The sequence below is a fragment of the Raphanus sativus genome, chromosome 2, assembly GCF_000801105.2.
Source record: "Raphanus sativus cultivar WK10039 chromosome 2, ASM80110v3, whole genome shotgun sequence".
Lineage (NCBI taxonomy): Eukaryota > Viridiplantae > Streptophyta > Magnoliopsida > Brassicales > Brassicaceae > Raphanus > Raphanus sativus.
The window spans coordinates 27570745-27596204 of record NC_079512.1 but is presented as its reverse complement, the minus strand read 5'-3'; the positions used below and the strand labels follow the sequence as shown (position 1 = coordinate 27596204).

At 37.3% G+C, this 25460-nt stretch overlaps 4 protein-coding genes across 6 annotated transcripts; 1 reads left to right on the top strand and 3 right to left on the bottom strand.

Moving 5' to 3' along the window:
* Positions 1-579: 579 nt before the first annotated feature.
* Positions 580-4316, bottom strand: LOC108841839 (indole-3-acetic acid-amido synthetase GH3.15). The gene is made up of 6 exons (XM_018614609.2): positions 4161-4316; positions 3734-4045; positions 3066-3167; positions 2835-2975; positions 1567-2231; positions 580-1306 (listed from the first exon to the last, which is right to left on the bottom strand). Exons 2-6 carry the CDS (start codon positions 4021-4023, stop codon positions 717-719), a joined length of 1788 nt encoding a protein of 595 aa, XP_018470111.1. The 5' UTR covers positions 4024-4045; positions 4161-4316; the 3' UTR covers positions 580-716.
* An 8796-nt stretch (positions 4317-13112) lies between these two features.
* LOC108839882 (ethylene-responsive transcription factor ERF113-like) lies at positions 13113-15415 on the bottom strand. The gene is made up of 2 exons (XM_018612664.2): positions 14949-15415; positions 13113-13816 (listed from the first exon to the last, which is right to left on the bottom strand). The coding sequence occupies exons 1-2, from the start codon at positions 15121-15123 to the stop codon at positions 13257-13259; spliced, it is 735 nt and encodes a 244-aa protein (XP_018468166.1). The 5' UTR covers positions 15124-15415; the 3' UTR covers positions 13113-13256.
* Positions 15416-16297: 882 nt separating this feature from the next.
* LOC108839881 (4-substituted benzoates-glutamate ligase GH3.12) lies at positions 16298-20782 on the bottom strand. 3 transcript variants are annotated; one of them, XM_057002876.1, is made up of 7 exons: positions 20645-20779; positions 20321-20397; positions 19423-19475; positions 18542-18837; positions 18363-18464; positions 17038-17816; positions 16298-16940 (listed from the first exon to the last, which is right to left on the bottom strand). In XM_057002876.1, the coding sequence occupies exons 4-7, from the start codon at positions 18823-18825 to the stop codon at positions 16393-16395; spliced, it is 1713 nt and encodes a 570-aa protein (XP_056858856.1). In that variant the 5' UTR covers positions 18826-18837; positions 19423-19475; positions 20321-20397; positions 20645-20779; the 3' UTR covers positions 16298-16392. The 3 variants fall into 3 exon arrangements, with proteins under 3 accessions (XP_056858856.1, XP_018468165.1, XP_056858857.1); XM_018612663.2 differs by lacking the exon at positions 20321-20397 and having other exon boundaries at positions 20645-20782; XM_057002877.1 differs by lacking the exon at positions 20645-20779 and having other exon boundaries at positions 20321-20633.
* A 2975-nt stretch (positions 20783-23757) lies between these two features.
* Positions 23758-25450, top strand: LOC108842680 (inactive leucine-rich repeat receptor-like protein kinase CORYNE). The gene is made up of 3 exons (XM_018615661.2): positions 23758-23952; positions 24036-24981; positions 25070-25450. Exons 2-3 carry the CDS (start codon positions 24071-24073, stop codon positions 25377-25379), a joined length of 1221 nt encoding a protein of 406 aa, XP_018471163.1. The 5' UTR covers positions 23758-23952; positions 24036-24070; the 3' UTR covers positions 25380-25450.
* Positions 25451-25460: the final 10 nt, after the last annotated feature.

Below are 25460 nucleotides of genomic sequence, written 5' to 3'. Positions count from 1 at the left end.
GAAGTGGCGCAAGCTAAGCAAAACGCTGTCGTACCTCGTGAGACAAAGAATTATAAAATGTATTGAAATAATAATTTGCATGTTTTCACAATTGTATATAATTTTAAGAATTTTAAAATACACAATCAGATGACACTTTTATCATTTGTTAATAAAAATTTAACATTATTTTATTGAATTAATCAAATTTTTTTTTGGTAAAAGGTTAATATAATTAATCAAATAAAATTTGTTGGTTTTAAGTTAACAATTTTTCCTTCAAATGCTTCAATCTTTTAACATATAGAGTTGGGGAACAATAGTGATATATGGCCTTAAACGGTAATATATAGTTTTTTGGTAATATATAGCTAGTTAATATTTGAGCTTTGTTAGATCGTTTAAACATTTTCAAACTGCTTAAAAAAATTTCCTTTATTTCACTTTAGACCTTTGGTGTTTACAAATGACATTCAGTAGCCAGCGGCCCAGCACCCATTAGCTGCTAGTGTTGAATAAGCTGTTCTAGTTCAACACATCTTCATATCATACGAGCAGGTCTTCATTATATAGGCACGTGAAAGACTTATAAAACATCACTTGACGATTGTAATAGACTTATATATTCGATTATGTAATCGTGTCTTTTATGTGATATAAAGTACATACTACATAGCGATCTTATTCATATGTAATTATAAGCGAAGGCTCATACTGTCCACATTACGAGACTGGATTTATCGGCCAGAGTGCATCTCACGTGGCTCCCACGACGGAGTTTTCGTGCTAAGAAACTCGGAAACAACTGCCTCTTCCAATATCTTAAAAGCTTCTTCACTACTCACCGACCTCGGGGTCTTGTACTGACTCACAGAAGAGCCTCGAGACAGGAACAAATTCATGAGCTCGTCAAAAGCGCCACGCCTAACAACCTTAATCTCAAGGGGTCCAATGGTACCATCATTCTTACGTAACTTTCTGTACACAGAGTTGAGAGACTTCTCAATGGTGAAGCAGCATTCTTCCAAGACATGGCGGTGGGGCTCGACTTTCGCGTCCTTGAGTTTCCTCCCGAGTTCCCAATAGATCACGTAGTGACCTGGAAACGTGGAGGAGTCCACACGGCTAGTGAAATCGATGAGCATGAGGTCATGTGGCTCGAGCAAGTGCGTCGCGCTTGTCACGGCCTTGTGCAAATCTTCTTCGTACGTCTTATCAATGTCCATGCTCAGAACAACTTTTTGTCTTCCTACAAAATAAAATTGTGGGGCATTGTTGTAGAAACCAGTCACTCTTAAAACATCCCCCAAGCGGTACCTATACAAACCTGTAACACCATGCATAGATTTTGTGTTACACATCACAATAAAAAATGTTTAATATATATATATATATATATATATATATATATATATATAACTGCAAAAAAATTCTCTTAATAAAAATTAATTTTCATTCACAAAGATAAATTCTGAATGGTCTTTTATCAAAAAAAATTCAAATAGTATAATGCCTTATGAAACATAACTTGTTTGAATATTAACACTTATTTTGAAAATGACAAAATGAGAAGGAGATAGAACTTACCAGAGAATGTTGTGATAATAAGTTCATAATCATGTCCAATTTTAACATCGGCAAGATCAACGACCACAGGGTTCTTTGTGAGATTATGACCAGTTTCTTGATGGTCCTTCTCGACCTCTAAGAACTCGAAGTACGCCATACTTGGAACAATGGTATAGGACACATCACAAGGCTTGCTTAGAGGATCGACATTAATCCCAATGAAACATTCAGAGCTGCCGTACCAAGATGAAATCAAAGGAAGACCTCCTCCATAGAATTCTAACAATGGAATATATTGCACCATGGAACCGGTAACAACAGCTTCTATGCATTTTGCTTTTGGCCATAGTCTCTTCACTATTCCCTCCCATGATGTTTTACTACATTCTTGCTCGATCACACTCGCTAGGTCCGGATTCGGAGCGGTGAGGAACTTAGAGACCCCTGAAACACATTGAGCGTCAGTGATCCAGTCGCTGACACGGCCAGTCCTTATGTTCGAGCATAGCTCAGTCCAGTGATCCTCCAAGAAGTTTATTACTTTGAGAAAGGAAGATGCAAAGGGTGCACCCAGGCGCGCTACGTTTTCGCGTTGTACAAGTCCACAAAGCAATTGGCAGTACATGGCTTGAGATGTGTCTACACAAGTCGAAATCTCATGCGGGCTTACCTGTACTCGATCCCTGTAAAACCGTCTAAGAAATCCATTAAACAAACACTGGTAGTACAAAGGACGATAAGCCGGACATTTGGTATCCCTAATACTTGGGTCAGTGCCGGCTTAGCTAATAAGGCGGCAACTGTGAGTCTGTGACCGGCCAGAGCCCAATGATATCGGAGGTCCAAAGTTTAATTTTTTAAAAAATTAACTTAATTTTTCTTGATAAACAAACAAAATATAAATATAATATGTTTGGGCAATTGTCCAAAATAGCAGTTCTGGAGTTTTTATCTCCAAAATAGCATTAGAGGGAGAAAATCACATAAATAACATTCATTAAAAACTTGATTTGGTGCTATATGTGTCATTTTCTCAAAATGTTTTAGCTATATTTAGTTTTATAAATCTTAAAACAAAATCTGTAAGAAATCAATCAAAATAATGAAATAGAGTACATAACAATCTTAAATTTTAATTTTCAACAATTTGTTTTAATAATTACTAAGATGCTCTCCATTATTTCTTTTTGCCTAGGTTCCAAAAATTGTTGAACCGGCCCGGGCTAAGGTGAAACCCTGTTTGATAGATTGAATGTAACGTGGGAAACAAGTTTTTGTTGATTTACCATAGAAATATGTTGGATGGGTTGACGCTTTTTAAGACACAAGTTAACATAAACCTGACGATCAACCCGGAGGCAGTCTCACTTTCTCGGGTCACGAAATAGAACATGAGAGATTTTCCTTCGGTTAGACCTCCAATGTGCCTGCAGGCAGTAACAACAAAAGGGCGTGGTTTTAGCAAACTCTTTGTTAAAAGAGCAAGAAGAAAAATTGTTGAGTTTGGAACTCTTTACTTGAAGACTAGAGGTGCATAGAGAGATGCAAACAGTATCCTCTGTTCCATGTCCTCTGCTGTCAAAGGAATTAGCTTTGGATATCCTCCTGAAGTACCCGTGCTGCAAAAAACAATCACTTCCTTAACTCTTTACATAGTACATGCTTCAGTTTAATTCACATTATTGAAGATAAGTATGTCATGTATCTCATCCCAAAAAAAAAAAGAATGTCATGTATTTGTAAAGCAGGGGAAATAAGTATACATGTGGGTTATTTCATTTTAGGTTATGTATTAAAGACTAGGTTTCTAAGGCTATCCGCATCGGAGTTTTTCAACTAGAGTTTCTCACCCAATATATATATATATATATATATATATATATATATATATATGTTATGGAGAGTTTCTCAAAAGCTCGAGAGACTCATGTAAAAATCTCCTAAACCAAAGACTATAGCATGAGTCTCTTAAGCATTTTGAGAAACTCTACTACCACAATATTAATATATATGGTGTGAAATTCTACTTGAAAGACCTACGATAATGATGCTCTAATCTCTTACAAAATTCTTTAAAATTGTTTTAGTTATCACATAACAGAAAAGCATTGTCTCCATAGGTTTCAAGGTCAAAACAAGGTGTATATTTTTTTTTGATAGACAAGGTGCGTTGTCTTGAAGATACCTGGCCAAGAAAAGACTGATTGGTCTATCACAGATGAGATTAGAGGACTCGCCATCAGCGATACGATCGATATAAGAGCGATAATCTTCGTAGGTCACAAGGGGTAGGTTCTTCTTGAAACTTTGCTTATCGAGTTGACCGTTGAGGAAACCTTTAAGGTACTCGGTTTGAGCATTACGTGAAAGTATTGCTTCCAACACGGAATCTTGAATCTGCTTTGCGTTACTGGTCACATCCTCAAGAACAGACATGCAAGCTAATGGGTTGGTTGGATCGAACCTTGGCAACATGGTTAGGTTGCTTTTTGATTATCTGCAACGTACAACAATAACAGAAAAAAATAAACTGTAATTAAGTCATCTCGCTTAGGTTAAAAACAGCAAAGACTGTGTTTCTTGTTGTTCAAGAAATTGCTTTCAGAGCAGACCTCTGTTCTGGTGTGGTAGATGAGTTGTGGCCTCTCTATTGCTCTGCGCTTGGAGACTTTAAAGGAGATATTGGAGAAAGCACACAAAGGCTGTGTGGTGTGGCGAAATGTCCGTGTGCCCGGAAGCTCTGGATAAGTTTCGGATTGACATTAACAGATTTTTTTTCATTATCTATGTATCAGCACAAACATAAACCTTATGATACGACCAATAAAAATGTTGCCAATTTCTTGGGAAGCATGTAATGCATTGCCCTGAAAACTCTCTGAAGAAAAGAAACAGAAATAAATCTTCAAGTGAAAACTAATTTGGATAAAGGTTTGAATTGAACCGCACACAAATTCGGTTAAATTTGCTACACCGGTTCCTGTTTCCTACTAAGCAAAATCATTGAACCGAAGAGTTGTAAGAGCAGTAACCGTCACACCGATCACTTATGTGGTGATTGGGTTTATGATCTAAACCAAGTTATTTGTTAGATTGTTGTCATATGTCATAGACGGTTTCATGTAGCAACCAATTCCAAAAATGGCCGGACGTTCCTTTGTAACTTCACTTTGGGCCTTTTTCAATTTGAGGGTTATCTAAGTTGAGGTCCAACTAATCTCCAACTAAAACCAAAGACATGATTTCATATTCGTCTGGTCAAACAAATGTAACTTAGTTCCTAATTAACAAGACTCGAACCCAAAACTGACGAATTTTAAGCCTTGCCTCGAATTCTCCTTTTACCACCAAGTATTGGTCCTTTGTTTGATGTTTGCAGACATTCTGTAGCCATTTATGTTTAAAAAAAAAATCTATATCTGAGTCAAACGCATGAAAGATTATTAAGTATATACTAGAGTTAGAGTTTGATTTGCACATTCGCGCAAATATTTGTTTAACCGTTAATTATATAAATTAATATTTGATATAGTTTCTGGTAGTATGTATTGTATCTGATCATCAATAGCATTAGTCGTTTGTAAATATATATATATTTATTTTACTGTATTTTTCAATGTAAGTAGAAGTTGTTTTAAAAGTTAATCAGTTCATATTTGTATACAAATATAGGTGGTCTCGAACTTAGTTTGTTATGGCTTTACAACTGTGCGATCTGCTGATCAGATTGCTCGAATCATTGTGATCTAATCGAATCAACTACAAGATTGAAAGCGATAAAGACACAAGAGAATTGGTCACCCAGATTCACCGCACCTCCTCAAAGTGAAGAGGCCGCTATAACTCCTGGGGCTGATCGATGATCAGCAATCCACTACTTAGCTCTGATCTTGAGCTCTTGAATTACAATCGTAACCACCAGTCTCTCTACTCTCTCGCTATACAACTCTAACTCACAATCTACCTCGAGCTAAGGGTTAAGTAGTAACAGCTTATACTACGCCGTTTCACAACTCTTAACCCACGTGATAACACGTGATCCTAGTTAACCAAAACCGGTTAGACTAGATTACTCGAGACCGGTGGTATACGATAATCACATACAGCAATACAATGGACACCTATATCACAAATCTCCTCCTTGTCCAAGTATAGATGTATGCCTTCCTCTCTTGTCAGCTGCTTCCCGTTAACTCCTCCTGAACTGAAACACCTACAGCTCCGATTCTGAACTCTTCTTGCGTTGACTCTTCTCATCAACTCCTCCTGAGGAAAAACTCTCATCAGCTTGTAGATACCCTGATAAACCCATCAGGCTGTTGAATAACTTATGCCTTCTCCAATCAGTCATCTGAGACACAGAGAAACCGCAGGGCTTCTCTCATTTTTCCAACTGGAAGGACCTTAGTAAAGACGTCAGCTGGATTGTACTGAGTAGCAATCTTCACAACATCTATAATCTTCAAGCTCACCAACTCTCGAACAAAGTTGTACTTCACGTCCACGTGCTTTGTCTTCTCATGATGAACATGATTTCTAGACAATGCAATGGCATTCTGAGAGTCACAATACACCTCCACACAATCCTGTTCAAACCCAACTCGTTAATGAAACCTCTTAACCATAATGCTTCTCGCGCTGCTTCACCAAGTGCAATCCACTCTGCTTCTGTAGTTGACAATGCTATAGACTTCTGCAGACTTGACCTCCAACTCACCACGTTACCTCCCACAGTGAAAACCATTCCAGTGATCGACCTCCGCTTGTCCAAGTCAGCACCATAATCTGCATCGCAGTAACCTTTGACAACGAACTAGCCTTCCTTTATGAATACGAGCTTCGTCTTTGTTGACCCTCTTACATACCTTAAGATCCACTTAACTGCTTGCCAGTGGAGCTTGATAGGATAACTCAAACCACACCAATTGCATTTGCAAGATCAGGACGAGTTCCTACCATAGAATACATAAGTGATCCTACAGCACTTTGATATGGAACGTCCTTCATGTAGCTTGACTCCTCCTTGATCTCCTTCTCTGTTGCTGAGCTTAAACGGAAGTGAGCTCCCAAGGGTGTAGACACACTCTTGCACTTGTCCATGTTAAAATTTCCCAGCAATCGCATTACGTAATCTTCCTGGGAAATAGTGAGAATCCCCTTTACTCTGTCACGAGTTATCTCCATACCGAGAATCTTTTTAGCCTCACCGAGATCCTTCATCTCGAACTCTGAGCCAAGTAGTCTCTTCAACTCAGCTACTTGGTCTTTACTCTTTGATGCAATCAAGATATCATCTACATACAGGAGTAAGTAGATGTAACTGTCTTCTTCATACTCCTTGAAGTAAACACAGATGTCGTATTCGCTTCTTGTGTATCCATGACTAGAGATAAACTCGTCGAATCTTGTATTCCACTGACGTGGAGACTGTCGCAGCCCATACAAAGACCTCTTGATTAGACATACTTTCTCTGGAAACTGCTCATCTACATACCCTTCTGGCTGCTCCATATAGATGTCTTCATCCAGGTATCCGTGAAGGAACGCGGTCTTCACGTCCATCTGCTGCAATTCCATGTCGAAGTGAACAACCGTAGACAGAAGAAACCTTATTGACACATGCTTGGCAACTGGAGAAAATATCTCCTGGAAGTCGACGCCTTCCTTCTGAGAGTATCCCTTTGCCACAAGGCGCCCTTTGTATCTCGGATCTTCCACACCAGCAATTCCTGACTTCCTCTTGAAGAGCCACTTACACCCAATCAGTTTCTGCCCTTTGACCCTGTCAACCAGCACCCAAGTCTTGTTCTTGATAAGTGACTCCATTTCTTCATCTGCAGCTTTAGTCCACAGCTCACTATCAGGATCCTCCAATGCTTCTCTGTAGCTACTCGGCTCCGGTCTACCAGCATCCTCCTTCATGAGATACGCAAATCCTGCTATCACTTCATCACCTTCATATACTTGGTAATCCTTGAACTTCGTAGGTTGTCTAATCTGACGCTTTGCCCTGTCTCGAACCAGCTGATAGTCGCTCAGGTCCTCTGAGACCGAAGGACCTGTAGTGCTTTCTGAACTTGAAGGTTGAGCAGACACTTCAGGATGAGCCGAGCTATTTGCTCCTCTTTTCTCTACAACTTGTTCTTGATTGTCACTTGTATTCTCAACACTAGAAATGGGGTTAGTTAAAACATTATTTGTTGATATATAAGTACCTGAGTTTTTAGTCTTGCTGATGTCTTTGTACATCAGGTCTTCTCGGAATATGACATTGCGGCTAATGACGCATTTTTCCTGATCAATTAACCACACTCGGAAGCCCTTCACTCCATCAGGATAGCCCGTGAACACTCCCTTTATCGACCTTGGATTCAGCTTCCCTTGATCCACATGAACGTAGACTACACAGCCAAACCGCCTCAAGCCAGACAAATCAGGCACTGCAGATGTCCACCGTTGCTCTGGAATGCTGAAGTCGATAGCAGAAGATGGGAGACGATTGATGATGTAAACTGACGTCGATGCTGCCTCTGCCCAGAACTTCAGATCCAATCCACTCTCACTGAGCATGCTCCTTACTTTATTCATGATGCTCTGGTTCAGTCTTTCCGCCATGCCATTTTGCTGAGGAGTATACGTGCACGTTCTATGACGTACGACTCCCTCTTCCTTGCAGAACTTGTCAAACCTGATGTTGCAGTACTCCAGCCCATTGTTGGTTCTGAACTTCTTCACCTTGCGCTCTGTCTGAGTCTCTACCATCCTTTTCCATTCAACAAACTTATCAAACGCTTCATCCTTAGTCTTTAGAAAGTATATCCATACTTTCCTTGACCAATCGTCTGTGAAAGAAATGAAATACTGGCAGTTGCCTAGACTCCGAGGAACATTCGGTGATCCCCACAAATCAGAATGCACATAGTCAAGCTTCTCCTTAGTAACATGCTTTGCTGTGCTGAAGCTGACTCGGTGCGCTTTACCAATCACACAATCTTCATAAAAGTCGAGATCCGTGATGCTTGACTTGTCGATACAGCCTTCCTTTGCAAGTACCTCAAGTCCCTTCTGCCCAACATGACCCAGTCTGCTATGCCAAAGTCTCGTTGTAGCCAATCTGGTATCATTAGACAATGACTGACTTGAACTCTGAGCTGAACACGCCTCTGACTTCAGTGCAGTACCCATAAGAACGTAATTGGACTTACGCTCCCCTTTCATTATGACAGTGCAGCCCAATACAATCTTCAACATACCGTCTGATCCTTTGAACTAACACCCTTTTCTTTCCAATGTACCTAGAGAAATCAAATTCCTAGCAATTCCCGGCATGAACCTGACTTCATGAAGCACAAATGTGGTACCATCTGGATTCATGAACCGTACTGAACCTATCCCTCGGACCTCTGTATGACTGTTGTTTGCCATCCTCACCTTCCCAGAATGCTGCTCCTCAAAGTTAATGAACAGGTCCTTCCTCGATGTCATATGAAAAGAGCATCCTGTATCCAGGATCCACTCTTCCATATCGTTCTGACTCTGAGACAAGTTAACTTCACTTGCTATCAATCCTACTAAGTCTTGAGTGTCATCCCTTGCTAGTGATAACTCTGGCTGAGACTAAGGCTTGCCATTATTGCGCTTCAGCCACTTGTAGCACTGTTTCTTGAAGTGACCCTTCTTACCGCAGATCCAACAAACTTTCTTCTTATCGGTAGACTTCGATCTGGACCTTCCGGAGTACTTCCCTCTGCCACCTGAGCCACCTCTGTTCTCTGATCTACCCCTGATGAAATGACTCTCAGAACTTGGACGAGAACCAGATGCTTCTTTAATCTCTTTCTCCTTTGACTTGGCTGAACTAGCCACGTCTTCAACCTTAATAACCTCCCTGCTGTATTTCAATGTCTCCTTGAGCTGATCATACCTTGATGGTAATGAGTTCAGCATCAAGATAGCTTGTACCTCCTCTGGTACCTCGATGCTAAGGTGACTGAGTTCCCCAACAATCTTGAGGAAATCATCAATGTTATCATCGATCGTTCGCTGCTCCTGCATCTTGAATCCATATAGCTTCAGCTGCGCATGAACTCGATTTGGCAGCGACTTAGGAAGGTACAGTGCTTCCAGCAATGACCACGTCTCAGCCGCGGTTGTGCACCTCTCTATCTTCCTTAGGACGTGATCTCCTACATTCAAGAAGATCAAGTTCATAGACTTCTCGCAACGTTCGGATATTGAATCTTCTTCAGACTTCTTCTTCAGCTTCACATCTTCGCTATCTTCCTCCGATCCGTCGCTCTTGACCTCTGAGCTAGAGGCTTTAGCTACAAGAACATCCTTCAGACCTGATACGCTTAGATAAGCGTACATCCTCCTCTTCCAGAGTGAGAAGTCTCCGTCTCCGTCGAACCTCTCGATGTCGATCTTGGACTTCGTCATCGATCAACTCCGATCTAATTCCCAGATCCCTCGGCTTCTTCGATCCTGATCTCCATGAACCCTAACCTGGCTCTGATACCAATTTGTGCGATCTGCTGCTCAGATTGCTCGAATCTTTGTGATCTAATCGAATCAACTACGAGATTAAAAGCGATAAAGACACAAGAGAATTGGTCACCCAGGTTCACCGCACCTCCTCAAAGTGAAGAGGCCGCTATAACACCTGGGGCTGATCGATGATCAGCAATCCACTACTTAGCTCTGATCTTGAGCTCTTGGATTACAATCGTAACCACCAGTCTCTCTACTCTCTCGCTATACAACTCTAACTCACAATCTAGCTCGAACTAAGGGTTAAGTAGTAACAGCTTATACTGCGCCGTTTCACAACTCTTAACCCACGTGATAACACGTGATCCTAGTTACCCAAAACCGGTTAGACTAGGTTACTCGAGACCGGTGGTATACGATAATCACATACAACAATACAATGGACACCTATATTACAACAACACCATTTTTCACATGTTCTAACAATTTGTTTTTATGTTTTTGTACACGAAAATTACATTATTTATAATTTTTAATTACAGGTGTATATGTCTCCATAATGTCTAACCTGGCTTCACCCCTGTATATGAGTAAGAGACATAAATATACAAAGAAGTTAAGATGCACATACTTCGATGATGATGAGTATATACTGAAGTGTAAATAATTCCATCCACTTCCACATAATAAGAATTCCAATCTTCATGTGCATGCAAAGATAATCATTGTATTTGGGGAAGTTCCACTCTGGACGGAATCAACGCAAAGCAGCCGCAAAATTTGAATTTCTGAAGCCGAAAGCCTGGTAAAAGTATCTTGTCATAGATACCGTACGTCCAACTCAAGATATTCTTGAAAAAGAAAGATTATTAATCTAACAATTATGTTTAGCAAACAAAGAATGTCTGTGTGAAAATTTGCGTCGTGTAGTGATACTAAATTTTGGGAAAAGAATAATTGGAAAGATTTAATACTTGGGTTTGACAGGTGATTAGACTTGGTCCTAGGATCAGGAAGATGGCCCTCAAAAATACATACACACTTGACGTAACCAAGTGGGAAGGGACCCATTTCACTTTGCGCATGCGTAACTCTCAATAGCTCTTTAGTGTGAATGTGTGATCTTTCTACATCACTCATAAGTCTCATATATCTCAATTATACAACCCACTCATATTTTAGAATAGACCAATCCGAACAAAAAATGTAAGTAAAACAAGTCATTAATTTATATAAACTTTAGTAACCAAAAAGATCGAAGCTATTCGGATTAACCAAAAAGAACAACTAGTGTATTTAAGTCATTGTTTATTTATTTTTAAACATGCAGTACGTTTCACATAAACATATACGACAGATGCTATTTTGTAATATTATTTTAGTAGACGAATAACGAATGGTGCAAGAGTAATGTAAAATATATGTAGAAATATTCTCAAAAGAAAAATCTCCAACGATCACGAGTAAGGCCAATCAGACTGGAGGTAGGATAATGAAAGTGTAGTGTTTAAAGTACTATCTTTGATGGGCCAAAGCTCGATCTAAATCTCAAGACCAGGTTTGCTTGTCCCACTAACACATGTATCAATAAATATAAATAACATAAACCTCAAATAACTATAACCCAACGATTCATCATTCATAGATTCATGCACAGAAGAAGACACATGAATTATTATGTGGAAAGATAAGTATCAGAGGTCGATTTTTCAAGTTTGTATCGATCTCTGTTATCTTATTCGCTCCCAAGCAAAACGGTTTTAGAGTCGATTGTCATTTGATTGCATGTTTTAAAAAAAAAATTGCCGTGTAATCAAGCATAGAGGTCGAACAGCTTGTGTAAAACAGCTTGTAGCCTCAAATGTTTCATTTTCTTAATGATATTTATTAGCAAAAGAAAAAAAAGATAAGTATCAGATTTACAGCTATTCTTTAAATGATTAGCGACTACGATATTCGTCGTGATCATCTGTGACTGTGATTGTTCGAGGGACACACCAAAACCAAAAATAAATTTTTGTTTGGCCATATCTACTCAATGCTTATATAGCTATATGCTTTTTTACCAAAAAAATGCTTATATAGCTTAAATATTTATATACATATGTAATTAAACTTCAATATAACCTTTTACCAAAAAAATCAATATAACCAAATATAATCGACAATTAAATCATTTTTTCTTTTATGTTTTGATATAACGACTACTTTGAAAAATATAAGGTATATCTCAAATACATAATTTTAATATATATACACTGAAAATTTATATCAAAGTTTATGGTATAGAATCAAATTCATCTTTTATTTATGAACGTAACTAGCCTATCTTTTATCGTCAAAAGGTCTCATGTTCCTTTTCTCAAATATGATTTTTTATCATTATGTTAAGTGACAATGATATCGTACGAGCAAAAAAGGAATATACTGCGAAATCCTAAAAGCAGTTCAATTAAATTTCGTTTGTCATTTATGTCTAACGCCTTTGTTTCTATTTTCATCTATCTAATAATTCTCCCAATTTTGTTCCTTTCCACTTTTGTAAATATGCATCCTTCCAAATTTTAGCAAAGAAGAAAATAAAAATGCATCTTTTATTGATTTAATAATTTAATTATATAAAGAACAGTTAAATGATCAATATGTCTGCAGCGACCACAAATAAAATAATTTAAAATTTGTTAAGCTAGATGGACTTCACACTTAAAACCAATTGGTGATAAGAGGAATGATCGATCTATCTTATATATTGCTAAGAATTCTTTCTAATACCCGATGTGGGACACCTATGTGTCTAATACGCCCCCTCGAGATGATGGTTCTCTGAGCGTCAATTTCGGAATGCTCGGCAAAGATCGATGGACCAACTTTGGGCAAGATCGATGTGGATCGGGTTGGACTGCGTGGATCGGGCTCTGATACCATGTTAAGCTAGATGGGCTTCACATTTAAAACCAATTGGTGATAAGAAGAATGATCTATCTATCTTATATATTGCTAAGGATCCCTTCCAATACCGGACAACTATGTGTCTAATAAAATTGAACATTTTATGTAAATATGATTTTTATAAATAATTAAACATAGTTTTTTACTAACAATCAAGAAAAAACAAAGTGTTACACACGTCGACCAAAGTTTCCTTACAATTTACTCGATTCTACGAATTTATTATAGAGATTTAAAAGAAACTTATTCGACCAACAATATTAATGAGATTATTCTCTTGGGTAGTAATAATAATTGTAGCCATAGTTCTTCTCCTCTTCACGCTGCTGCTGCTGTTGCATCTGTTGAGAAGTTAACGAGGAAGAAGATGACGATGAAGGCGTTGAGAAAGGCTGTTGCTGACTACTGAAAAGACTCGACGTGTAGTACGACAAATCAACGTCATTGTTACTCGTAAGCAACTGAGCATATTGAAGTATGTCCTGATTATAATCCGTTGGCCACGAAGTAGTAGTAGTAGTAGATGGACCAAGCAGAGGAGGAGGGGAGTTCATAAATTCATTACCACCTATTGGGGCATGATCACTGCCGGGTTGAGATGCGACGTAGCTTGTGGTCGAAGGACCTTGGACGCGTTCAGGGAAGTTGAGCTTAGCCTTGGTGCCTTTGAATTTGAGGGCGGCTCGGTCGTAGGCTAAAGCAGCCTCCTCTGCTGTCTGAAAAGTCCCGAGCCATACACGGGCTGCTTTCTTTGGGTCGCGGATCTCGGCCGCCCATTTGCCCCATGGTCGCTGCCGTACGCCTCTATAGTGTTTTCTTCTTGGTTGGTCTTGAAGAAAATGTTACACAAAAGGAATTATTGCATGTAACAAAAAAAAAAGAATAATTGCATGTGCAATTCTACATGCATGAGAAGATACTACGTGCGACTTCACTTATCTAGCAAGGGAATAACTTAAGAGAAAACTAGTTACGATGTTTATCACTTGAAAGGAACAAAAGTAAAATAAATGGATTTATCATTTAACAAAATATTCAAAGAGTTAAACATTTACATGCATATTGAAACTTAAATTCACGAAAGCTGAGAAAATAAAGGAAATTAATAACTGATTGGTAATCTTTCTTTTATTTTATTTTCGTCAACATACTTATTGGTAATTAACTAAAGACTTTATTCACAAAAACTGTGATAAAGTATTTGCTTTACAAATACTACACGGGCTTTTGTTTCTATATAAGGTTAATTTCGGTCCCTTTATTTTTCCTCGGAAAAAAACAATTCGGTTGTATTTTTGTTCATACAGGATGAAACATGTAAAGCGTAATTAACTCATCATTCAAACAATAAATGTGACGATGTGTCTATGACTCATATTAAGTACTATAGCATAAACTAAGAGTTTGAGTTTCGATAACGACTTTTAGGTATGACATATTTTCTTCTAACGCACCTAATATAATACAAGTTAATCATGTTGACATACTTCAAAGTCGATAAAGAAGAGAAATTAGTTTTGAATGAACAAAGGAACATGCGAGGTCAAAATTACTCCCATCGAGTTAGGTCAGAAGCCACATGTAGACTATATGTTTGACGAGCATAAAACCCGCATTTGTAAAATATTATAATATATATGTACTTTCAAAGGAAGAACACAAACAAATCTAGATGTACTAAAACAAGGATAGACACGTAGTAACATGATCGGTGGTTCGATTCAAAGACAGAAGGAAAGTTCTTTACGCAAAGTAAATTAAAAGAAAGATCAATTTACAACAAGTATTTAGGAGTGAACGTATTGTAACAAGTTCCTTACACCAGCTAGCTATCTAAACGATTAAGCTATTCACGATATATAAATACATATGTATTTATATATCGTGAAGATATCTATGGTATTTAAATTGGTAAGCGAAACAGATTTCTATGGTATTTAAGTATGGACCTAACTAATTACCTTGGTCTTGTTGTAGTTGATCCGACTTATCAAGCTCTTGTTTGACCGGCTGGTCCGCTGCCGGATACTCGATGACATGGCTGAAAGAGGACATCATAGCAGTGAAATCAGACTCGTTCCAAGATGGATACTCCTCCGCTGACGTTTCCGGTGGAACCGGTCCCTTTCCGTACATTAATTCGATCCACGTTTGCAACAAACTATGTACTCACACACAAACCTAAAGAACAAGACGCTTGTGTGTATACGTACAAAACAATTTGAACGGAACTATACTAGTAACAAATTGATGGAAGCAAGGAATCTAAGGAGTGATTGATTAGACCATGAAGCTTGTAAGTTGGGAGAAAATAAGGTTTTTTAAAACTCTAGGCTATTGATATTATGAGGAAAGTAGATGCGAAAAGGGGTTTATAAAGACAATGATCTAGAAGGGAAGATATATACACTGAAATATTTTTGGGATGGAGCGGGGCGGGGCGGGGTGGGACCATTTGTGGAGTTCATTCATAGATCTCTTTCTCTTTTCCTTTTTTTGCAATCTTTATTTTTGGAGCTTATAGCTTCGCATGTTTTTGTAACAGTGTTACGCACAAATTAGGAATGAGTGAAACTAGTTGTAATTATTTTTCCTAATACTAGGAAATTCGGGATCGAAGTCCGTAGAATTCCTCTGAACCAGACTATAGTATGTAATATTAGTTTTATCATATCGTTCAATAGAACTGAGGGCCCTAATACAATAGTCTATCTTTATCAGTTGAGATAACGATCCTCTGATACAATGATCATGTTCTTATCCATTGAGCTAATGACCTTAGGTAACTAATTGTTATTATGATTTTTACATATAGGTACTTTTATGACTAATTAACTGTAATATTCATGAAACGGTTTATCAAATATTCAATAGCGTTATACTTAAATAAGATCGGTATAATGTTAAGTTATATATAAGAAATATGAAATTAGTTTTGTCAAAAAAAAAAGAAATATGAAATTAGTTCATATCTTACAAACATCATATATAACATGTTTTTGCAGCAAAAGAATAATGACACCAAAAGAATAATCATATAAACGAGACCAAGATAGTTGAAAAAGTAAACCGGATTGTCTATCTCAGTTCTGGAAGCCGGGGGTGGTAGTATTAAAAGAGGGCTCGGTTTCTATTCAAAGCTATTTGGGTTCATTCTTGGGCTATTACTATTACTAAGCCCATCTCTAATTAGATGCTCCTTTTTTGAAAAAGTGAAGTTGCCAATGTTGAAATAAGGTATTGTTCAAAACATACTACAAAATATTAATATTCAGAGAAACTAGTGAAAATATACTACAAAGTATCCATATTCAGAGTGCACAAGATAGACTGGCACATGTAAATTTATTGCAACTAAGACTCCACAACGAGTCACTTGGACCAACAATTCAAAGAACAACAATTTCAAGTACTAAAAAACCTTGCAACCACACGGTCCTCCATAAATTCTAAGGCCTTTCCTGATTTAATGCATCTAGGAGTCTTGTATTGACCAATGGAAGCACCTTGTGTGATGAAGAATTCCATGAGATCATCAAACGTCTCTTGACGCACCACTCTTATCTCCAAAGATCCAACAGATCCATCTTTGAACCTACATCTCTTGTAAACATTGTCAAGTGAATCCTCTATCACTGAACAACACTTGGAGAATGCGTCTTCATTAAGCTCCAGATGATTGCTCCCCTCTTTGGCTTTTACTTCCAGATAGAGCACATAATGACCAGGAAATGTTGAGGTGTCTGCATAGCTGGTGAAGTCTACAAGAATGAGATCTGATGAGTCAAGAACGAGCTTGGCTTGACTCACAGCCTTAAAGAGATCTTCCTCGTTGGTTTTGTCTGAATCTATGCTCAAGACAACGTTCTCTCTTCTTACAAACTTAAACTGAGGTGCGTTGTTGTAGAAACCAGTCACCAAAAGAACATCTCCCACTCTCATTCTATATAATCCTGAAAAAAAACCAAAAGAAAAAACATAAAATTTAATTAAACCATATAATAAAAAAAATTTACATGTTGTCAAGGTCATAATGTTTATTAAGCTCACCAGTAAAATTTGTGACCACGGGTTCATAACTGCACCCAAGCTTCACATCTTGAAGGTCAACCACATCACGCTTGTCTCCATCCATTGTTATGAACTCAAAGTAAGACATGTTAGGCATGAAAGCATAAGAGACATCTTCAGGTTTGCACAGAGGATCTACGTTGATCCCGAACGTAGTCTCCGAAGAACCGTACGTTGTTGAAACGAGAGGCAAGTCGTTACAGTAGTAGTTCATGGTGGGAACGTACTGTCCCATTGAACCGGTAACAACGGTCTCAATATACTTGGTGTTTGGCCAAAGTCTTGTGACTATACCTTTCCAAGAACTCTGGTTGCATATTGTCTCAATCGTGTCTGCTAAGTCTGGACGTGGTCCTCCAAGGACTAAAGACACGGAACTACGACAACCAGGGTCTGTGATCCACTCGCTGAGACGGCCTGAACGAATGTTTGAACACAACTCTTCCCAATAAGTTTCAAGAAACTTGATTGCTCGGACCATGACTGAAGCGAAGATGGAACCCATTCTCACAACCTCGTCTCTTTGGACCAAGCCACATAGCAAATGGCAGTAGAGACTTTGGGTGTTGTTAGAACATAGTATGACTTCATCAGGGCTCGTATACGAGTAATACCAGTTCGATGGCCGGTTCTTGAAGTAGTCGCTCTTGAAATAGCTGCTTGTTGCGACTCGAGCAGGCAAGCCAGAAGGAGTTTTGGCTTCTTCTTTAGTGAAGAGAAACATCATTCCTTTTCCTTGTTCTAAACCTTTCACATGCCTAAACAGAACAACGAGAAGATCTTATTAATCATCATAGGTCTGATCCAAAATATTAAAATAGAAAATGGTTAAAAGTTAAAACTATACAAGAAAAAGACTATATAGAAATATTTTCATGCTTTCACCCTATCCTCTATTCTTCTAGCAAATTACAAAATTGAATATTTGTTAGTTTAAAATGCTAAATTTTCTATTCTGAGAATTGTTGTTTACTACTCCCTCTGTTTTTAAAAGATGCATGTTCTGGAAAAAATATTTGTTTCAAAAAGATGTATTTTTTATGTTTTCTATATAAAAATTGCAAATTTCAATAAAATTAATTGAATTTATTGAAAGACTATTGGTTAAAATGCATTGAAATTTGATAATTTCTAAAAACAATGCATGATTAATGTGTTTTCTTAATATGTGTGAAAACTCTAAAATATATATCTTTAAAAAACAGAGGGAGTATTTGTTTTATTTCGATTTGATTTCTCAGACCATTCAGAGTAATAAATAGTTTTTTTTACTGTTAGTAAAAAAAGAAAGCTATTGGACTTACTTGGTTATAACATGCATACGAAGATCGTATGCAAATGTTAAATTGTCCAAGTACTTGTTGTTCCATGGCATCATCTTTTGTGCTCCTCCCGAAGTTCCAGAACTGCAAAATACAAAATCAAGAACTTAGTTTCTTTTTTTTAACGATAAAGAAAACTAATCAATATCAAGAGCATGTACCTTAGCAAGAAACCAGTAATAGGGCGGGCCGATATGACATCGGATGACTCTCCATTCACGACACGATCGATATAGGGCTTAATATCTTCATAGGACACGACCGGTACGTTCTTCTTGAAGAACTCTTTATCAAACCTCTCGACGTGAAAACGTTGGAGGTATTCTGTGTTCAGGTTTGGTGTGAGTATCTCCTCCAACAAGTTGTCTTGTATCTGCTGCACGTTAGAAGTTAAGTCCTTCAGCTTCGCCTCCCATCTTTGGTTGTTGTCGGAGTTTGGATTCATGTTTGGTTCTCTCTGATTGATATGATAAAAAGAGGGAACACTTTGGTCATATATATAGAAAGAGAGAACCTAATTAACTCCACCGGGTTGGTACGAGTGTCTCGGTCATTGTCTACATGATACATCTTTAACTATTGAAAAGTCTCACGCGAGAAACACAAGTTGATATGTTTAGTTAAATTATATGACCTAGACCTTTTCGTGTGATTGTGTGAACGGTGCCATACTTCTATAGATGCTTCATATTTGTATTCAAAACTACATGTAGATTAACATATATGTGTAACATGCAATAATGATATACAAATATTAGGAATCTGACAAGAAATAGTTTTTTCTTGTCAAAACAAAAGAATTATAGTTTTAAGTTTCATGGAAAATTACTAATTCGCGAATAGAGACAACTGTATAGGTAAATTATTCTGTAATTTGTGTTTGAACGTTAATGATAAGGATGTCACAAATAATCTTATTATATTTATAAATTAACACATCTCAAAATGGGTATTTGATAGAGTTTTTAAAAGATCTTAATGCAAAACTGATTCTTCAATCTCTCTGCTACATTTTTTATTCATGATAAGCCATCTCACATACTGGATTAAAAGGTGGCCGGCTTTAGAGCATCTCCAATCCAATTGCAAAATTCACTGCAAAATAAAATAAATTATGTAATTATGAACAAATAAAAAATACATTACTTCAATAAAATGACAAACTAATTTTTTTTGTGAGTGAAGGTTTGATATTTGACTAACTAATTCATGGGAATTGTATTATGTGATTGTGAGAGGAACACTAATGTTACTAGACTCGCAGAAAAATATTGATCATATATAGTGAGTCAGTTTTTCATGTTTTCAGTTTCTTGAAATTTGATTTCAATAATGTCTATTGTTAAAAGACCTGATAATCTCACTTGGATTCTATATGGTCGACAATAATTCTTAAAGTCAACATGAAAAGGGATTTCACATATTTATTTTATTATTTGGTCAAGATGTTTCACATATGTTTAGTTAATGAAAATAAAGTTTCTATACTATTGAGTTTTTATTATTATATATGTTCTATTCGACATGTAAAAATTCAAAAGTATTTTATCTTTTAATAAAATACTAGGACATTTATCATGTCACCAAATAAATAATATTTTTTTAAAAAAAACTAAATAAATAAATATATAAGTCAACATTCTGCACCTAAGGTTTTTTTGTTGGTATTAATTACGAGGGTCAATAGAGTCAATAAAACGTGAAAGATAGAAAGGAATTCAGTATGAAATTTCTGCACGAAATGTTCTTCCACATTAAGTTGAGACTTTTTCTCAAGAAAATAATATTCATACAACAAAGAACTCTAACCACTCAAGTGTAGTCGAATGGTGCAGCGGATTTGAAAAAGTGCTAAGTACTCCAGATTTGAAACTTAACAAATTTAAATTTATGTGTTTGTGTGGTCAGACTATATATATCTAATTCTTATTGCAACCAACCGAATTTATCTGGCGTTGGTGGACAAGTTCCAGGAGATTAGTCGGTTGGACTTCGGACTCCGCCGTACACTCCCTGACTATAAACGAAAAAGAAAAAAAACTCTACATTGAGATTCAATATAACTCCCTCTTTTTTGGCTGGTCAAACTATATAAAACTAGTTAGTTGGACTGTTCTGACTCATCACGAAAGTGAGTTCAAAGTAGAAATTACTAACGAAGTTTCAATAAAGTATAGCTTTGTTTTTTCTCTGTGTTCAACAAATGAAGATAATAAGAAAAGAAAACGAAACTGATCGCAAGACGCGAAGACTTTAAACTTTACCTGAATCAGACTCTTCTCCAGATTAGGTTCACTCAATTACAATGGATTCTTTCCTTTAGGGAATTTTGTAAATGCATAAAACCAAAACAAAAGTAAATTATGAATGTGAAGAACACAATAGCTAGTTACGATACAGTGGTAAGCATTATATGGTTCTCGCGATAGCTCCAATCGTAGTCTTATCCAACCCAACGGTACTATATGTTTCTTTTTTAACTAAGCAACTCAAACATTGTTAAATTATATTAAACTAATACAAATGAGTCTTTACTCTTTAGCCTAAAGAGAAACACATTAAAACTATTTTCTTGTTTTTCTTCCTTCTATTTTCCATAATTGTGAATTTATAACAATTGCTTTTCCATTTCACCAACCCTACTCCATTTATATATCTTCTAATTAATACCATTTATCTTCTAATATATACACGACCAGTTTTTTATTTAATTACTAACTAAATTTATGCTTCTCTATAAATACATCTCTCTATGAAAATATATTAGGGAATAATAAAATTAATCCTGATGCCATTATATACTAGATCTTTATAAACCTATTATATCCATTATTATTGTCTTTAGACTTTCTCGAAATAATTTTAAATTAATACTGAACTTCTTAGAAATTCATATTTGACATTTTTTTTTCTCAGCATTAAATTTTCAAGTTACGTCTACCATAAAACTATATGGGATTCAGATAACATATATATAAAATTTCCGAACGTCAAAATGATTTTGACTTTCCAACTAAAACTTCAAACTATGGACTTTGTGAAGTAGGGGACCAGGATGGATATTTTCCTAGAAACACCCCTGGACAAAGAAAAAGAACTTCCAAGTAAATTCCAGCGTTGAAATTCATCTCTTCTATTTTTTTTATTCTTATGAACATAATGACTTTCAGTTTATTCTTGTGACTTGGGTCAGGTCAGGTAAGGTCGTCTCCTTAGTCTACAATAAGTCTCTAATTTATTAGTTTAATATGCACAACCTGAACCAAGTCACCAAACATAAACTAAACATGTTTTGGACTTGTGAAAGTCTTCTCTGAAATAGTCTTTAAGCATGTTTCAGAAAAATGATAAATGTGTTCACATGTCCTAAAAAGACAAAACTTGTGAAAGCCTTTTAATTAATTCTTAACACAAGAGTTTGTTTCGGTTAACTAATTAAGCAAATCTTTGAAGAAATTAAATGGAAACCATGATTTGGTTTATTAGCATACTTGTTGAAATGAATCAATCCCTATAAAATAAGAAGAGGGTACCTACGTTCTTTCAAATCTTGAGAATTCTAACCATCTTTTCTTCTCTGTAAATTGCTCTCAGGCAGTCTCATCCAACATGTTAGAATATATTATATCTTATTTATGTCTCCATTCGTTGTTACAAAAAAAAAATATCCTTTCATAGTAGCTTAGTAAATTTGAGTGAGGACAAGTTCAAAATTTCTTAAAGAAGCACCATTTATCAAAGACAGCTCTTCAACATATCTACCAGTCTCAAAGTCAAAACATATTCTACCAACCAGTCTCAAAGGCAAAACTGCTTGAGTTTTTTTTTCTAACTATGTTGTTTCTACATTTGGGTTTAAAAAGAAAAAGAAAGAAAGGAAATCAAAAGTACCATACTTTTTTGTTTGGACAACAAAAATTCATTAGATAAAGAATTTAAAAGATAAAAGAGTTTGGGCCATAATGTTAGAAGACCTTAGCAGGTAAGTATGTAGGTACATTTAGTTCTCTTCTGGTGAAAAATGGCATGAAATGAAGTAAAGGAGATTGATATGATATTCAAAAGCATTTCGTACGTAGAGTTCGATCGGTTGTCGCTTTGATGATAAAGCTCGGATGAGCACTATAAGATGTGAGTGTAGCCAGATGTGGTTGATGTTGAGTTCGGTTGCATGTAGAAGGGCGTTTCTGATGGCAAGGGTCTCTGCCATGCAGGCGGAAGAGATATTGATCTTGGAATAGAGAGTCCTGATTGAGTTTTGTTCCCTACTTGATTCGTGAAGATCCAAACCATACATATGCTGCAAAAAGATGCTACGTATTTCCATCTCATGGACTTATACTATTTCATATCCGTGTAGTTTTTAACCAACTCGTACAATAAAAACATAGTTCCAACTCATACATCACATACAATTTTCCAAAGGGTTAGAGGAATCCGTTTTGATTAAGACTTGAGAGATATAAAATAAATAATTTTTGAAGCTTTTAAATGGGCTTGAGATAATCGAACTTCCGGCCAGTTATGGGTCTAGTTATACATATATAATTTGCCTTTTTGGTTTTGGATCAGCCCCTAAAAGATTCGAGACAAACTCTGGACCTCGAGATCTTGCTGAGATGATCATCCTTCCCCTTTGGATGGACCAGCTAGCTAGTAAGCCAAAAAATATGAAAAGACATGTTGGTCCTACTTGTTCTCATTATATTACTATTAATCGTTTCGAGTCTTTTGATTTCCATTACACTGATCATAAATCTTAAACAAGACCTCGCTTTGAATAAAACCACTCCACATAAAGGTTTTTCCTTTAGCAACAAAAGAAAAAGAGAGGACATTGATGAAAGGAGAAAGCAAATTATTCTCAGACGAACAAAGAAAAACCACTTTCGTGTGACAATCATATTCTCTACAAACTGCACGAATCTCCGAGCCTCCCCCCCCCCATCCAACGGTCCAAATCTAACTTAGCTTATCTAAATCAACGGTCCAAGTCTCCTTTTCTCCACAAGCTGGCCCATCTTCCTCACGGGAGACACGATCACTTGCTTCCGGCCACTCATGAAAGCAACGAGAGCTGCCTTTCTTCCTCATACGTGGCGGTGGGACCCACACTTACCAATGACAATCCGACATATTATGAGTTGGCGGGAACTCTGTTTTCCTCCATTTTTTGGCTGTAACTGATTCGGTCATGCTTTTTTAGAGGACGAGAGAAGTGAGAGAGAGAAAGAGTCACAGTGTCACAGATAATGTTGTCTTGGAAAGAGAGTCTAGAGAGAGAGTGTGTTTGTGTCTCAGTTCTTTTCCCATTTCTTTTACACAAACAAAGAGAGAGAATTTATTTTTTGACCAAAAAAAAAAAAAAAAAAAAAAAAGAGAGAGAATTTATTCACCTTCTTCTTTTAAGATAAGAGGAGCAGATAAGAATCTATTCACCTTCTTCTTTTTTTCTATTCACCTTCTTTGTTAAGCTTTTGAGTTGAATTCCATTTTTTCTTTTCCTTGGAGGTTTCTCATTGGTTTTCTCGAGAATATTATCATATCTGTGGTTTAGGAGAAGAAGATAAGAGTGAGAGCTTCACTTCACTTCACTGTAGCTTCCAAAAAAAGTCTTTTAACTTTTCTCCTTGCTTCTCTTTAACCTTTGAACAGCTTCAACTTTCTCAGATTTGTTTGTCGAATCTCTAATGGAGCAAAGAAGAAGAAGAAGAAGAAGAAACAGATACAGCAACACTCTCTCTCTGCTCTTACTCTTCTTCTTAGCCTTCACTTCAAGAACAACCACAAGCTCAAGCTGTCGGCGAAGAACTGTGAAACACTTATCCACAACTCCTCCTCCTCCCTCATCTACGCCACTCGCATCCAGAATCACTTCCAAGGTTATCGTAGTCAGCATCGTTTCAGGGGTTTTAACAGGGTTGCTCTCCGCCTTAGCGTTAGCTTTCTTGGTCCGTTGCATTGTCAAGTACATGAGACAGACGCCAATCCTCAAAGGCCCTGTGGTGTTCTCCCCTAAGATTACACCCAAGTCTCTCCACGCAGCTCTTGGTAACGGTATCCAGTTGCTTGGCTCAGACCCTAATGGCAAATACCACAAGATGGTGCTGGATAACGGTCTGGTGATTGCAGTGAAGAGACTAGGCTCGCTCGAAGGAAACGGCTCCCCAGAAGCAACAACAAGTAAGTCGGTTAAGAGAACGTTGCAGAAGGAACTTGAGCTTCTCGCTGGTTTAAGGCATAGGAACCTTATGAGTCTAAGAGCTTATGTTCGCGAATCCGATGAGTTCTCTCTCGTCTATGATTACATGCCGAATGGTAGTCTTGAGGATGTGATGAGTAAGGTTAGAGGGAATGAGGTAGAGCTCGGATGGGAGGTTAGGCTGAGGATTGCTGTTGGAATCGTGAAAGGGCTTCAGTATCTTCATTTCAGCTGTGAGCATCAGATCCTTCATTATAACTTGAAACCTACGAATGTCATGCTGGATTCTGAGTTTGAGCCTAGGCTTACTGATTGCGGATTGGCCAAGATAATGCCTGCTTCACACACATCATCAGTAGTATCTTGCTACTCTGCTCCTGAGTCATCTCAAAGTAACAGGTGCTTGCTTGCTTATAATCAAACACCATCATCACTCCTAGTTCTTCTTCTCTTTTACTAACGTGGTGTGTGCAAACCCTTGTGACAGATATACAGAGAAAAGCGATGTATTTAGCTTTGGGATGATATTGGGTGTTCTTTTGACTGGAAAAGACCCAACCCAGCCTTTCTGTGTAGAAGGTGCAAGTGGAGGCAGCTTAGGACTGTGGCTGAAGCATTTGCAGCAATCAGGGGAAGCACGAGAAGCGTTGGATAAGAGTATACTTGGGGAGGAAGTGGAGGAAGACGAGATGTTAATGGCTTTACGAATCACCATTGTCTGCCTTTCTGACTTTCCTGCAGACCGGCCTTCAAGTGATGAGCTTGTCCACATGCTTACACAACTGCACAGCTTTTAGCCTTATGTTCTTGTAGCAAAACCTATCCAAAACATCTGTAGTCACATCTCAATGTATCTCTTCTTCTCTTACTGCTTAATA

Bases quoted from the DNA above. Each gene is read 5' to 3' on its own strand.
- LOC108841839 (XM_018614609.2), bottom strand. From the start codon at position 4,023: ATGTTGCCAAGGTTCGATCCAACCAACCCATTAGCTTGCATGTCTGTT. The intron at 2,976-3,065 runs GTAAAGAGTTCC...TACTGCCTGCAG, and splicing joins TATGCACCTCTAGTCTTCAA to GCACATTGGAGGTCTAACCG. The intron at 2,232-2,834 runs GTAAATCAACAA...ACGGTTTTACAG, and splicing joins CCATCCAACATATTTCTATG to GGATCGAGTACAGGTAAGCC.
- LOC108839881 (XM_018612663.2), bottom strand. From the start codon at position 18,825: ATGAATCCAAACTCCGACAACAACCAAAGATGGGAGGCGAAGCTGAAG. The intron at 17,817-18,362 runs GTAAGTCCAATA...TGTTCTGTTTAG, and splicing joins CGTATGCATGTTATAACCAA to GCATGTGAAAGGTTTAGAAC. The intron at 16,941-17,037 runs GTGAGCTTAATA...GTTTTTTTTCAG, and splicing joins CGTGGTCACAAATTTTACTG to GATTATATAGAATGAGAGTG.
- LOC108839882 (XM_018612664.2), bottom strand. From the start codon at position 15,123: ATGTACGGAAAGGGACCGGTTCCACCGGAAACGTCAGCGGAGGAGTAT. The intron at 13,817-14,948 runs GTAATTAGTTAG...ATTTTCTTCAAG, and splicing joins TCAACTACAACAAGACCAAG to ACCAACCAAGAAGAAAACAC.
- LOC108842680 (XM_018615661.2), top strand. From the start codon at position 24,071: ATGGAGCAAAGAAGAAGAAGAAGAAGAAGAAACAGATACAGCAACACT. The intron at 24,982-25,069 runs GTGCTTGCTTGC...CCCTTGTGACAG, and splicing joins GAGTCATCTCAAAGTAACAG to ATATACAGAGAAAAGCGATG.